This window comes from Drosophila arizonae, chromosome X (assembly GCF_054131065.1).
Source record: "Drosophila arizonae isolate 15081-1271.41 chromosome X, UAZ_ARI_1.0, whole genome shotgun sequence".
Classification (NCBI taxonomy): domain Eukaryota; kingdom Metazoa; phylum Arthropoda; class Insecta; order Diptera; family Drosophilidae; genus Drosophila; species Drosophila arizonae.
This window is the reverse complement of record NC_142927.1, coordinates 25,542,098-25,557,512: the sequence shown is the minus strand read 5'-3', so window position 1 is coordinate 25,557,512 and position 15,415 is coordinate 25,542,098. Positions and strand designations below refer to the sequence as shown.

The 15,415-nt window shown below is 40.2% G+C and overlaps 1 protein-coding gene and 1 pseudogene across 3 annotated transcripts in view; both read left to right on the top strand.

Moving 5' to 3' along the window:
* Positions 1 to 15,415, top strand: part of Ptpmeg2 (Protein tyrosine phosphatase Meg2) — a 49,174-nt gene that overhangs the window by 14,431 nt on the left and 19,328 nt on the right. Inside the window, exon 1 of one of the 3 annotated variants that reach the window (XM_018015101.2) lies at positions 2,686 to 3,055. The exons of 1 other annotated variant lie outside the window; for it this stretch is intronic. In XM_018015101.2, coding sequence (XP_017870590.1) covers positions 2,951 to 3,055 — 105 coding nt within the window. In that variant the 5' untranslated portion in view covers positions 2,686 to 2,950. Of the gene's footprint in view, positions 1 to 2,685; positions 3,056 to 12,350; positions 12,603 to 15,415 lie in introns of those variants that run through there. One more of the 3 variants, XM_018015104.2, reaches the window with a different exon arrangement.
* On the top strand, positions 3,062 to 5,909 carry LOC108618910 (pre-mRNA-splicing factor RBM22 pseudogene; annotated as a pseudogene).

The window sequence follows — 15,415 nt, the reverse complement described above, 5'->3', positions numbered from 1 at the left end:
CTCCCCTGCATGCTTAGGGCTTGCTGTTAACGCTCACTGTTAAACGCTCTAGTTGCTGCAATTGCTGACAGCAACAGCATCGCCATTGCCTAATCTCTTATTTCCGCTTCTTCTTCTTCTTCTACGTATGGCTCGCTGTTAATGCTGCTGTGGTTCTTGTAACTGCTGTTATGTTATTTCTAACAGCGGCTGATTTCCGCTGCCGCTGCTGCTGCTGTTGTCATCTGGCATCTCTTATCCAATGAGTCGTGCTCAAGTCCTTGTTACAATATTTTTCAATTGCATTTGGTTTGTGATTACTTTGGGTTCATCCACTGGGCGTTGAGACAACACGTGTTTCCTGCCATCTTTCTCATCACATCTTCTTTGTCATGTGCGTATGTATGTGTGTACATACATATGTGTAGCGCTTTCCAAATGCCCTAGGGGCGGGCTTTCAAAAAAATTGTTGCAAAAAACGTTGTTAAAACCAAGTTGAAAGAACTCTAATAGAGCGTTGATAATATCGCCGGACAGGCCTTGCTGGTTGTCATTGTTGTTGTTGTTGGCGTAGATGCTGCTACTCTTGTTGTTGTTGTCGCTAAGGTTTTTACTCTGCCTTTTTGATTGGTTTGACCGATTTACATTGTGAAAAGAAATGAGTTTTTTTTTATTATTTTTTTTTCTCATTTGCTGCTCGTCTAACTTCAAATACATACATATGTGTGTGTGGGCATATAGAGAAGAGCTTTTATTTTTGTCTTTCGCCCTAGATTTGGTCCGTCTGGCCAGCATTCAGTGTGTCTATTTTTTGCCATTTCTGATAATTAAAAAGCAACATTTGCCTTTATCGTTGTTGCTGCTGCTGCTGACTTCACTGCTGCAGCTGCTGCTGACGTCGCTGCTGCTGCTATTATTACTATTATTGGGTCTCAGCTTTAGCCTGTAAGCTGGCAGTTTGCCCAAAGCTTACAAATAACTGTTATTGCTATGCACACACAATGCCATTAGCTGAGCTTTTTGTGGGCTGAAGTTAATTAGAGCAGCAACTGTTATAAGGACAACGGTGAATTCGGTCAAATGGATAAAGCTTTATCCGCTCTGATCCGTAATTAGCTGCAGCTAATTCGCTCCCTCTCGCGTTTCTGTTAATGTGAATTCCTGTACATATATGTATGTATGTGTCTGTGTGAGAGAGTGCGTTTGCAGCGTGTAAGCACTTGCATAACACTGTTAAGCAGATTTAGTCCAGTCCAAGTGGGGTCGAGAAAGCCGAATGCTTTGCTAGTCACGTTTTAGCGCAACGGCGACATTTTGGCCATAAAATGTCGCATCATCGTGCGGTTACAGTAGCCCCTCCGATTGTGCAATAATGCCAGTTTGAACTAATCTCATTCGGATCACTTTCTATGTGGGCTGCTGCAAAGGAGGACGCAGTTGCCCCTTCAAAAAAAAAAAAAAAAAAAAAAAAAAAAAAAAAAAAACAAACAAACAAACAAACAAACAAATCACGCCCCCCGCTCCCAGGTGGTGTTGTCTTTGTTGATCGAACTTGTTTTCGGGGCTTTAGTTCCAAGGGCTAAAAGACACACATAAATTTTGTGATTTCTTTTTAATGCGGATTTCTGCTTATATGCACATACATACATACATATGTATGTAAATATTAAATTTCTTAAATATATATGAAAATATGCATATGTATGTATATTCAAGCTGGCCTCAGCAACAATAAAAAATAAACATTAAAAAGAAAGTTTTTAACTTGATATATGCATGCAGAAACAGCAGCAGCAGAAGCAGAGACAGAGGCAGAAGTCGAGGCAGAGGCAGTGATAGCGGCGTCGCGACGCATGATGCCGCTGGTTTTGTCTAGTGTCAATGTCACGCCCTCCCCTTTGTGCGCTCTAAGCTGGCGTTTTGTTTAAATAATCGATGCGACCATAAGAAAGCGTAATAATAATAACAAAAATCATGCGCAAATGGTAGAAAACAAATCCGAATCACCGCAACGAACCAGACCAGACCAGACGACAACAACGATAACAACGGCAGCAACAGCAACAACAACAGTAACAGCCAGCTGCTAGAGACGAGTGAAATTTTTCTCCGGCGAAATTTCTTAACACTTTCATAAGAAGTCATAAAGTAAAGCGAAAGAGCGAGAGAGCGGGCGAGCTTCATAAATTAACTTAAGCACAAAAGCTGCTCAGCGAGCCGTGCGCTTGACTTTTGACTTGTCAAATGCGCACTTCATTTCGCGCAAATGAGCTCTTATTTTGCTTTATGGCGAATTTCCTTTGTGTTCGTGTGAGAGAATAAATACTGCAGCATTTTAGCTAATAACAGTGCGCTGTTAGCTAACAGGGGCATTGCTGATCCTTAGCTTAACATTTATTCACTTTTCTCATTCTCTCTCAACTACGCTGTCGGTAGCTGACATTGAACTGTGTCAGTGGCAGCAGCAACAGCAGCAGCAACAGCAACAACAGCAGCGTGTAATGGGGCGGGCTGCTGCGTCGGTGCGCGCTGGGGTTCTGCTGCTGCTGCTGCTGCGCGGTGCGCTCTGTTTGCGTTGGCTCTGCCCGTGTGCTGTGCTGCGTTGTTAGCTCTGCCTGCCTGCTGCCTGTTGCCCGTTCCATTGTTTGTTGCTGCTTGCTGGCGGACAACTTTATTGCTGCCTGTTGCTGCTGGCCACATCAGTCGTCGTAGTCGTCGCGGCCGCGTCGCGTTGTTCATCTTGTCTCTTTGCTGCGCTAAAAACGCGCGAGCGTTTGTTTTCATTTTTTTGTTATTGTTTCTTCCTTTTACTCGTGTACTGGATAAAACGGCCAGGCCATAAATATAAATCAGCATTTACTGTGCATTTACGGTTAATCAATAATTTGCATATGTTTATTGGCATTGATAAATGTGATTTGATATTGTTTCATGTGAAAAGTGTGCATTAAATGAGATCGCGTTCTGCAAAATGCCTCAGTCGCAGCAGAACAAGGATAAGCATGGAGTCGACTGCGACTATGCCTACGCCAAAGAGAGCAGCTGCCATCGTCGTCTCTTTGTCTGCATAGCCAAGGTGCCTAATCCCACTCTCTCTTTAGTTTAACTAACTGTAAAATACAAGCTTTGACTCTTACACTTTCAGAATATGCAAATATTTGTTCTTGGCTCTCTTACTTTCACTCTCTTCATTTTGTTAAATTGAGATTCTAAGTTCATACTTTAAAGGATGTAAATATTTTAAGCTATTCTTTAATGTTATATAATTACATAAATCAAAGCGTTGTCTTAGCTGCACATTACGCACTATTCTGCGCTTGACAGGCTATTAAACTCATCCTTTTTTTGTCTGCTTTGCCCACCCCTTCACGGCTCTTCCTTCGTTCGCCCCGCTATACGACTGGACATGCCTTGCGCTTGTCTTTGTCAGTCTCTTTGACTTTGACTTTAGCTTGTCTTGTGCTCTGCTCGCTCCCATCACTTGCAGTTGCAGTTGCCAGGCATGTTTCTGTTGTTCTTGCTGCTGTTGTTGTTGTTGCCTTTTCGTTTTTTGCTTGCTGTTGTTGCGCTATTTATAGACGCGCTTCATTAGTTTTTGTTGGCTATGCCTTTGCCTTTGCCTTTAGCTTTGCGTGTGTACTCTTTACTCTTTAGCTCAGCTGTCAGATGCGAACCTGACGCTGACTTTCAGTTTGATTTCCAGTTGCTGCCGCGTCTACCTTTATCTATTCTTCTTTAGAATGATGTTCATGCGTATACTGGTGTATATCTATGTATGTATGTGTATATATATGTGTGTGTGTGTGTTAAGCAAATGGCGCAGTAACGCAATAACTAATAGCTCCAATGCCTGAGAAAGCTGTGTTCTATGCTTGGAAGCAAGTTTATTCATATAGATATACATATGTATATATATGAATGTATGTATACATGGATATCTTCATCTGAATACATTGTTCACTCTTTGTGAGAGTATGTGAGTGTATTTGTTTAATGCCAGATTTAGGCTCTGGAACATTATTATTTTTAGCTTGATGTAGATTAGATACTTGGCATAGACATCTTTTAATAGAGATGTCGGCGAGACATAATTCAAGTTGTGTTTAGTTGTTATAGAAATGCAAACAAAGCTTTGCCAGCTAACTGTTTTTGATGCATGCGATGAATGCGTTCGCTTAGAATAATTATTTTGATAAATGTTACACAGGCTAGGTAATTCTATGACTTATCTTGTTCTTCATTAGAATAAAAAAAATCGGCTTTACAAATAGGTCTAAATTTCTTGTCAGCTAGATTATCTGTCCGACTCTACTAATATGCACTTCCATAAACTCGTTTAAATTTAGAAGAAAATTGCCCTTGTCTTGTCAAGATATCGCCTGTTTGCTTTTAGATAGTAGAAAAAAAAAAAACTAACGGACGGAAAACGCATTTTTTAGTATATATAATTTATAGGTCAACATATTTGTATAACCTACATAGTACGATAAGACTTCTAGTTTCAGATATGAATTCAACAGGTCAGAAAAGGTCGAAACTGTAGACTCGTCTGGTCTGTTTATCAGAATTTCATTAGAGTCTGGTAGACTTTGCTCTTCAAGCTTTAATGCAGGAGACTCACGAGGAATGACAAATTGGCAATTGGTATTTACATAAGTCAAAGTATCGTAATGCCTTGGTTTGCAGCAAGAAATGGCATATCGATACTTATATCGAGTCCTCGTGCAAGCAAGTGCAATTTCAATCTGTCAAGTACCAATCGATGCTTGAGAGCTTCCGGCGGTCATTTTTTCGACATTCTGTGAGGAAAGAGAACGGAAGTCTGTTGGACGCGAATTAACCATGTCTTTATCCAAAGCAATTACATATAATCGCCATAATTGGAAGGATTCGAGTTGTCCAATTCTATGCCCGTCGTGCTTGGGCGAGAATCCGAACGTGCGCATGATTAAGGAGCGCTACGACAAGAATTGCAAGATTTGCACTCGGCCCTTCACCTGTTTTCGCTGGTGTCCGGGCATGCAGATGCGCTTCAAGAAGACGGAAATATGTCAGGCATGCGCACGTATGAAGAACGTGTGCCAGACATGCGTGCTGGACCTGGTGTACGGGCTGCCCACGCAGGTGCGCGACGTGGCCATCATGAACGCCAACAAGAGCGCTGCGCGGGCTGCGAAAAATAAAACGCTGATCAAGTTGTCGCGCATGGCGCCCTACTACACCCAGAACAGGTCGCGTATCTGCTCGTTTTGGCTGCGGGGCAGGTGCAGGCGCGCCGAGGGGTGCCCCTATCGTCACGAGAAGCCGCACGATCCGGATGAAGTGCTCTACAGTCAGAATATCAGGGACCGCTACTATGGCAACAACGATCTCGTTGCCGAGAAGATGCTGCATCGCGTCGGCCTGATGCCCAAGCTGGACGTGCCACTGGATAAAACCATTTCCACCCTCTACGTGGGCAACCTGTCCGAGCAGATCTCTGAGGCGGAGCTGCTCAATGTGTTCTATCCGTATGGCGAGATTCGCTCCGTCACTCTGGTGCCGCGCCAGAGCTACGCCTTCGTCCAGTACTTCAATCGCAGCGACGCCGAACTGGCCGCCGAGCGCACCTTCAGCAAGCTGTCGCTGAAGGGCCGCAGGCTCATCATCAAGTGGGCCCGCACGCAGCAGAGGCCCTTCCCGCTCAACTTCAACAAGAATCGCCGCTATGCCGGGGAGGAGCTCAGTTTTGGCAATGGCGAGATCTACATCATGCCGCCCGGCCTGAAGCTGCGCGACTTGCCACCCAGCCTAATCCCGACCTCAGTCTACAAGCAAATCGTGCAGAGATAAATCTTGCTGCCAAACTATAACACTTTGCACATTTCTCAACACACCGAGAGAAACTCCCGTAAATATTAACCAAATAAATTAACAACAATTCAATTTTCGCTGCTTCGACTGCTTTGACTTATGTTTACTTCTTGCCATAGTTCTTGATAGAGAATTGGTAGACAAATCTAACATCTAATATTTGCTTGCTCTGTTGCTGATTGACATCAAATTGAGAAATGGAATTTGTCGATATATTGCTGAGGTGAATAACTGCACAAGATGAGGGCTTAGGAGAAACCTATAAAGAGCTAACAGCTAGGCATACCCTGTAATCAAATTGGCTAAACAGTAAAAGTTGTGGTAGCACGCATAAAGTTGAATTAGGGCTGGAAAAGGCTTCAGTATACACATACATATACACATATACGCTGTTGCATCGGTGTGAGTTTATGATTTAACTTAGTTGCCTATTGCATTGGTATTAGCGTGAATGAGTTAGCATTTTATTGACAGTTAAAAAACCCATTGTCACTTAGAGTGAGAGAGAGTAGACAAAGACAACTATAGCTATTGCTGAGCATGGTTGTCCCGTTTGTTGTTACTCACTCGAGCATAGGGCTGCAATGATATCGATAATCAAAAAAAATGCAGCCAGAGATAATTAGTTGGACCAAAATAGGCAATGGCTCAAGATTGTCGGAAGAGCGAACCGGAAACTCGTGCAGATTTATAAAGGAGTATATATGTATATATAGTATATATAGTACATAGATTATGCACACCTAAAGGAAGCTATTAATTTAAGCTTTGATAGGAATAGATTCTTCAATTAAATCATTCTCCATATGTATGTGTGAGTGTGCATAGAATTGATAGAGCAGCTACAGCTCTGGCTTGTGGTTAACTTCGGGTATCTTCTAGTCGCTCACTTTCGTCAGCATATTTATATTTTGAAGCGAATAAAGTTTGCTCAACTCGCGTTCATCAATCAAACTGTGTTTCTTCAAATTTCTACATTATTTAATTCTTTATTGCCGTTGATATGCAAATGAGCGAAGCGACTGCGACTGCGACTGCGGCTGCGGCTGGGCCTTGACTCCGACCAAGAGTGCCCCATTTTGGGGTACTCCCCTCCGCGCTGTGCTCGCGCTCAATCTGCACGCGACTGCGCACCGAGCGGAAGCACATTAAATGTGCTTTCAGTCGCATATTTTTGAAAGCTATGCTAAAGAGTTTATATGCCCCCCTGCCTCCGTATCGTGCCCAGAGCAGCATCGCAACATCGCACCACCGCTTTGGTCACGCATAATGCGGCAGCCGGCATCCATTTCCGTTTGCTGGAAAAACCCAGTGGAAAGTGTCTGGCAAATGGCCGCCGCCTCTCGCAGCGGAAGTTTCGGCAATCTGCCAGTAATATCCTGCATCCTGGCTCATGCCAGACAAATTGTGCTCCAAGCAAATAGGAGCCCAATAGGAACGCAGTCCAATCAATGGGAATCCAATAAGATTGCGTGTGTGTGTGTGTGTGTGTCCAGTAGAAGATTGCCATTTAGATTCGCTGCCGGGAAATTGGAAAACAAATAATGTTGAGATGCAAAGGTGTTTGTTTTTAATTAACGAAACATAGTTGAGAATTTGCTAATTGGAACCTATATATATATACATTGTATGTCCGATTGGCACTCTTGCCCTCCAATTGGATTTGATATGCTATTCATCAGTAAATTATAGAGCTTGAAGCCGATTGTCCAACTCTTGCCTCAATTATGGTAATTGTCTACTAAATACACATTCGAACCCAATCCTTCAGTGAAGAAGAGCGAGCGCATGATCACGCAAGCTTAGCCCTAACCCAACTGACTGTCGATCCATTCAGTTGGAACCCTTATATAATTATTCATTATTATTATTATCTGTTGAGCCAGCGACACATGAAACGGAAGTTGCTGCTCCTCCAATCACGATCATTTCTGCCCACTCGTCCAAGTCTATTGTTAACTTTTAGAGCTGCAACAGCCAAGCGATAGCTGAAGAGGTTGATCTTGATCAGTGTATCCAATTGGCAGAACGCCAATTCCTATATGAGATAGATCATTCTTGCATATATTTTCCACACTCTGAGTTTATTATTCTTAAATATAATATCAATTCGTATATAATTCACTTTATGCATTTCTGAGTCCTTTGCTCTGTTTCTCTTGGTTTTTCTCCTATTCCTTATCTCTTTCGTTCTTATATTCGTTCGCTCACCTCATTATACTTTGTTATCTTTCCCTTTCTCTAAATCATTCTGGCAATTTCTCTTTTTCTTTAACTCTGACTTATTTTTCTTATTCTCCTGTAATCTTTTTCTCTCTCTTTCTCTTTTTCTCTCACTTTTACTCTATCCCTTTCTCTCTTTCTCTCTCTCTCTCTCTCTCTCTCTCTCGCTCTCTCTCTCCCTCTGTGATTTTTGCATTGTTCTCCCTCATTCACACTATCCTATTTTCTTTCTCTCTCCCTTCCACTTTTCAGTCCCTCTCTCTTTATCTCTCATTATCCGTTTCATTTCTTTCTCTTTATCTCCCATTCTGCCTCTTCCTCGTTTTTTCCTTAGCTCTCTTTTATTTTCTCAATCTCTTTCCCTTACTCTCCCATCTGTTTTTCTCTTTTTCTCTGTTCCCTTTCTCAAATCCGAATTTAAAGGGTGTTTGCTAGTCATACATCGTCTACTTGATTCACCTACGGCGATCACGACTAATGCTCTGATCGCAGTCACAGATAACATTAGTCACAACATTAGTCACTGTTTTGAAAATAAATTGTGTGATCATTGGATGATCGATGCTAAAAACGTGTCTATCCACACCTGGGCCTGTTTCTGTGTACCGCTAAATGTAACACACTCGTTCCATTAAGCGAAGACCTAACCGTAATTCCGTGTGTGCCTGAGCTGGAAGCGCCTCCATCAAAGAGTATTATAGACTAACAACAAAACTGTCATGCAACAGTGTCTTCGACTTCTTCGTTCTCGGTATACCCTGTTTAGAAATGCGAGCGAGCGGGTATTCCATTTTGAAGTATTTTCATTGAATGAGGAAACAATTCGCATATCACACAATATTTTTTATCGATAACATTAAGGTAAATTGCGATTCTATCGATCGTTGAGTATATAAAATATTAAAACTAAATATATAGTATATGAATGCCCTAGATTTTCGTATTATATAAATGGTATATATGCACATCCATATTCGAGAACCTTTAATGCAAATATCCAAATGCAGAGTATCTAGCTAGTCGGACACATTTCCCATATATTTTTAATCGTGTGCGCTGCATATTGCGATTTACAGTTTCAGATTGTTTCTGCTTCTGGTTGGTGTTTTTTCTGCTGTGTTCTTACTTTGCATGCGCAGTTATTTATGCCCTGGCAAATCGGAAAGAGCTGGAAAAACGTTTCACTTGTTGCTCTATTAACTTGGCTCGCAGAGCTCTGCTAATGGCCAATAATTTCAGTCATGGCACAAGCACGTTCCGCCTGCTACGCGTCGCAACCGGAAATGCTGTTCAACACACACACACACATATGCATACTCAAGCACATATATACACCGACAGATGTATGTTCTACCCCAATTCAATGGAATTAAATAACCAAGAATCAGATCAGATTTTGAAGAGGAAACTGAATCGTCTAAGGCGAAATGCAATCAAGCCAAAGGCCAAAGAAATTTGATTCAGCTCAGAGCAACATATTACTCTCTCTTAAACATCAGCTAGACAATAAATACATTATGTGGGCGTGACCCTCCTCAATTAGTCAAAAAGTGTTGCTCGTTCTGGCTCTAGTAAAGCAAAAGTGTAAAAGTGAAAGTCGACCCAAAAAAACAAAAAAAAAAAACAAAAAAAATGTCGTTTCACTGGGCTCGCTGCGAAATCGAAATAGTCATCGATTGCATACACACACATACGTACACACCTCACTGCTAATCTGTGTGGGTGTGACGTCATAGACACGTTAATATCAAATTTGATGATGAAATTGATTTCCATTATAGATTCTGACCTTAGCCAATGCCGATGCAGTTGCTTGAATCAAGGGTATTCCCATTTCTGTGAACTTCTTAACTTATTATAGGGTATTGTGGCTTATGTAATTTAGTTTTCCTCGTCAGACGAGTTGGTATTGTAAATTGATTGAATTGTAGAATATTAACTATTTATATGAATATGTTTATTGTTCTAGATATGATAAATACTATATATATTTAAAGATCCCTTTAATTTTCTGTTGTTCTCTATTCAACTCGCTTCTCTTTAATACATATACTTATAATACTTTTCAAGGCGATTCTGATCAAAATTCTTATCTACGACTCACCCAAAAATATATTTCATTAATGTATATCTAATAACTATATATTTTAATAGAAATCGCTTGATAACTTTTTGTTTTTGTTCTTTGAAATACCTGAGACTTGTACACATTTAAAAATAGCCATATTCAATTGTCTTTATAATAACTGTTGCCTTATAAAATATACTTTTATATATAAACATTTGTTCGACCTATACCTAGGTACGGTATTATATATTCGGTGTTAGCCCCTTCTTCTTTTCCCCTTTTATCTTCATGCTTAAGCTTGGCTTTTTACAAGCATATACATATATGCATCATTGTTTTATCTGCCACGCCCACATCTGAGGCTGCGCTGATAATTCGTGGAAATAATATGCAAACATACACAAAAAAACAATCCGAAAAAAAAAAACAATTAAATTGAAAAAGGTGACGCACTCGCTCACCATTCAAATTATCGCTGTCATACACTGGGGGAAATTGGGGGGATAACCAGTTTCGTAATATGTAGGGTATGCGCAATTCGTTCAATTTTAATTCTGTACTCACGATTTCGCTCGAAGAGTTACGTAATATTCCTATAAGTCAGCAGTTTTATTTAAAACGGCTATTTATCACACAAAATACGTGGAAAGACATCTCATCAGGCCGAGAGATACGTTCTTAACTTTTTCTTCTTGCGCCAGACCTCATGTTCGTGTCTGTGCCGCTCTTAATGAAACTCGGACACGTAAGATGCTCACGTACACTGACTGCAGCAGTCCAAAAAAATAGACATATATATATTGTATATCAGATTATATTTATTTACTTGATTTTTCAAAACTTTTTATCGAAATGGGTAAAAATATGAATTGCAAGAAATAAAGGAAAAAAAAAAATAAATAAAATAAAATTTATTTCTATATCTCTTAAGACGTGGATCAACATACTTCATAATATACATATGTATATACACAGTACAATCCGATAATTCGAAATAGTAGTGGGTGGTTTTTTTTTTTGTTTCGATTTACACAGAAATTTAAATTATCGAGAATTATTTAGAACGAATTTCATTCAAAGAGATCGATTTTTTTCGATTTATAGCGATTTTTGTTTTAGCGGGGTACGAATTATCGAGACTTGACTGTATTAACTTTTCCATCTATCGATAACGTATTTGAATTTGAATATATCGATACAAGAAGTATTAAATAAAATAAAACTTAGAATCGCATAAGAAACCAAATCGTTATAATAGATTTAGAAAAGTAACAGAAGATATTGGGGATATATCAAATCTTTATATGTTATAAGAATTGGAATTCATATATATTTATTGCAAATGCAAATTCTAAGCTTTAGATTTCTTAAGTCTTAAAATTATATTTTTAAATTCAATCGATATTTATCGATTTACTATGAGTACAAATTTAAAAATGTTAACAGTTAACAAAATAGATGAGCATCTATTTTAAGAACCTCATTATTTAACCATAGATACTCAACACTTGCAACTAATTTCTCTCAGTGCATTGCTGCAGCTGATATCGCATATGATGACGGCATTTCTGTGTGTTTTAAACTCCTGCGACGTCGCTCGATGCAGCAGCAGCAGCAGCAGCAGCAGCAGAGCCGCTGTCGGTGACATATGAGCATTAAAAACGGGATGACTCAAATCGTTGGCATGCTAGGGCAGCGACAGCGACGGCGACGTCGACGGCGACGGCGACTTCGACACTTTTGACCAGTTGAGGCGGCGCATGCGCTGTTAGTTTTGCTTCTCGGAATTGTACCTGTCCCAGCGATCGAATGTCCCAAGCCTTTCAAACGTTTCTCTGTCTTTTCGGCTCCTTCTCTTTTATTTTTTATTTTTTTTTGGCTTCGGGTCTGCAGCCGACCTACCCACCCCGCCTCAGCACCCCGTCGCCCTGCCTAGCAACCAATAGCAATGCAGTTCAATAAAGTTCGTTAGCATGGCACGACTCGGCTCGCCGGCAGAGGCTAGTCATCAAAGTAGCGTCGCGACGTCGACGTCGTCGTCATCGTCGTCGTCGTCGGCAGCGACGTTAACAGCTTGGAGCGTTTGCTGCTATCAGCAGTTGCCTTTGTGTTGCTGTTGTTGCTGTTGCTGTTCCCTTTGTGTTGTTATTGTTATTGTTCTCTGTGGTTCTGTGCGGTGCGCGCTTCGCTCGTTCCAATCGCTGCGAAGAGCGCGCGCGCTGCTTTTTTCCGTTTCAGTAATGAAAGAAACTTTGAAAGCGTCGTGTCGCGAAATTCAGTGTCAGTGCCGCAGAGCCAACTGCATGCTATACCGTTACATATAGCGCCTTTACACATATAGATATATGTGTACATATAAACATCTATAATATACCACAGTGTCCTTATTTTTTGTTTGTTTATTTCTGTTTTGTGCTGTGCGTGGTAAAAGCTTGCCAGAATGGTGCATCTCTATCAGCGTCGACGCAATCGCGAACAGGTGGGTGGCGTCAGCGATTAGATCACACACCTTTGGCTCCGCTGCCATTACTATATACATGTGTAATAAACACGCCAAGTAGCGAATCGAATCGAATTAGCCGTCGCCGCCAACGTGTAACGCATGCCAAGTATCTAATTAGCAAGCAGGCAGCAGAAGCAGCAGCAGCAGCAGCAGCAACAGCAACAGCAGCCCGAACGCATGAATGAACACAGTCGAGGAAGAGAAGAGCAGCGAGAGGGCAATACAAATAGAAATAGGGAAATGGAATTGGAATGGGAATGGGTATGGGAAGTGGAAGTGGAAGTGACGACAGTGGCGCAATTGAAACTGGAACGGGCTGAGAACGGGGGACAGTGGGACAGTGTGGCTAGAGAACGAGCTACGAAATTGGGTTTGCTTTGCCACTCGAATTCCGAGAATTGTTTGCCCATCGGGTCGAACTAACAAATATCCAATTGGAATCACATTAGCATACAAGCCTTTTCTTTTCTTTTTTTATTTATTTTTTATTTTTTTTTACCCCACAATTCGGTATTCCCTTTCACATTTGGGGTACTCGAGGCGATTCGCAGAAATCTATGCGGTTTTTGCGTATATGATATTTTCAGAAAATCTAGACAGCTGCCCATTAGGTTGCTTTACTTCCACTCGTATTTACCTTTGCGCTCTCAATGTGTATGTAGTCTAGGTAAATGTATGTGTGTATAAGTGTATGTATATACATATACCTGTGCTCAAGTGCTATAAAAGTTTATTGCTTGGGGTTGTTCTATAAGTCAAAATTTATACATATGTATGTATGTGTGTGTGTGTGTGCCCATAGCAATACTCGTGATTGATAAGTAATGAGCCGTAGAATTGAGTGTGTGCTAAGATTAAGCCAAATCAATAAACGGGAAGCAAGCTAACATATACGAAACTCTATCAATAACAGTTATCTTTTACTCGGAAATGGAGTATAATTCAGATAAATCTACATACAGACACGCACACATACATACATATATGTCTATAATATTATGATTGCGTTGCGACTCTCAATACTTTCTTTGTCAATCCAATTTTCTTCCCCTTCTGTATTTTCATTGATAACTGATACTAGGCAAGCCCTCGATAGCGCGTGAGCAAAGTCCTGTCATAAATGCATTTCATAAATATGTAGCGTAGAATATATGAATGAATACATATGTATACACATGTATGTATGTATGCCAATATTTCCGGATTCATTTCATCACAATGGGCAGGCAATGTTATGTATAAGTCTATTTATAGAGCAGATCAGCGCTAAAATTATGGCAACATTGGGTGTAATTCTATAAAGTATGATCAGGAGGAGGATTCAAGTAGATAAAGTCCTCAAGATGTTGGTATATTCACAAAGGCTTGCTGTAGAAGTCAAGGACTTGAAATGTGCAATATATTAATATTCCTTTAATTTTCCGATAGTATGTCCTTTTAAAATATCGATAAAAATCGATACTTAAACTTGATCTCTGGCTCCTTTGTATATAAGAATGTGTCCGTTTTTTGGGTATTCCGTAGTCAAGGTCCCCCAATAAACACGCTCTTACTAGTTTAATAATTCCTCTCTGGAATTGACAGCCAATTGAGATTTCTCTATGGCAATGAACATCAACATCTGTATGAAACTTTGGAGCTCAGACGTTATCGCAGCTCCATTGACCTCTTTGAACGGCTTCACAATGCCGAGTAACTAGGCAACATATGTTTGTTGTGGGGCTTTTGCCTATCTGGCTAAAGACTCATTAGGCAAATGTATTTTTAATGCTAATTGTGAATAATGGCATCATTTCTCAGCCAGAGTCATCAATCAGTCAATCATCCAAAGCTATTCATTGGGAAAGTAATGTCGCCATTAACGTCAATTGGAGACTGTCTAAAATCAATTAGTCATATTTAATGTGAATGTCTCAATTAATTTAAGTAAATTGTAACGACTAATATTGCGAAATGTCTACAAAGATAATGAATTACCGAACAGAGATGTAGGACTGTTACATTGTTCTATATATCACATATGTATATCTATTAATGGAAATCCCATTTGATATAAGTTTAGCTATTAGCAGTGTTGATCTAGTCAACAAGTGGAAGTCTGTATACAGACTTTCGACTCTACCTGTCATCTATTGATTTCATATTTGCTCTGCTGTAATTGCCTAGCCATAGCCAGCTGAGAATCCTTAAATTATAGTCTGTGGCTGATCAATGAAGTGTTAACTGATAACTGACTTAAATTACATTTACCTGAACTGAAATAACTTTAGTGATATGCAGCTTGAATGAGTAAGAAAACTCTGAACTCCGAATTTTGTGAAATTTGTAGCCGATACTCAGATTATAACAAAAACCCAAATTTGATAAAAGAATGGGAAAAGTTCATTCCAAATTTAGAGACTCTAGCTCTAGACTCAATTTAAGAACTGAACTCCGATCACTTTCGTCTTCGATAACATTTAAGTGGAATTAGTTATCGATTGTCTGTAAAGCACACGTGATCTGCGATTATTTAGCGACCTATACAACAACTTTAGGCCTCTAGCTCTGAGATGCTCTGAGAGCGAGGCGTTTTTACATACGAAGGGACGAGTAAACAGGCAAATGGACAGTTGCCGTGTTGATCAAAAATATACTTTATGGGTTCGGCCACGCCTCCCGCCATACATACACTTGAACAATGTAAAATTTTCAATGGGTTGAAATGAGAGAAGTTCTGTCGAAATTTGAGTCTCATAGGAAACAACCTTTATAAAAAACTATAAAAACTCTTTCATATCTACACAAAT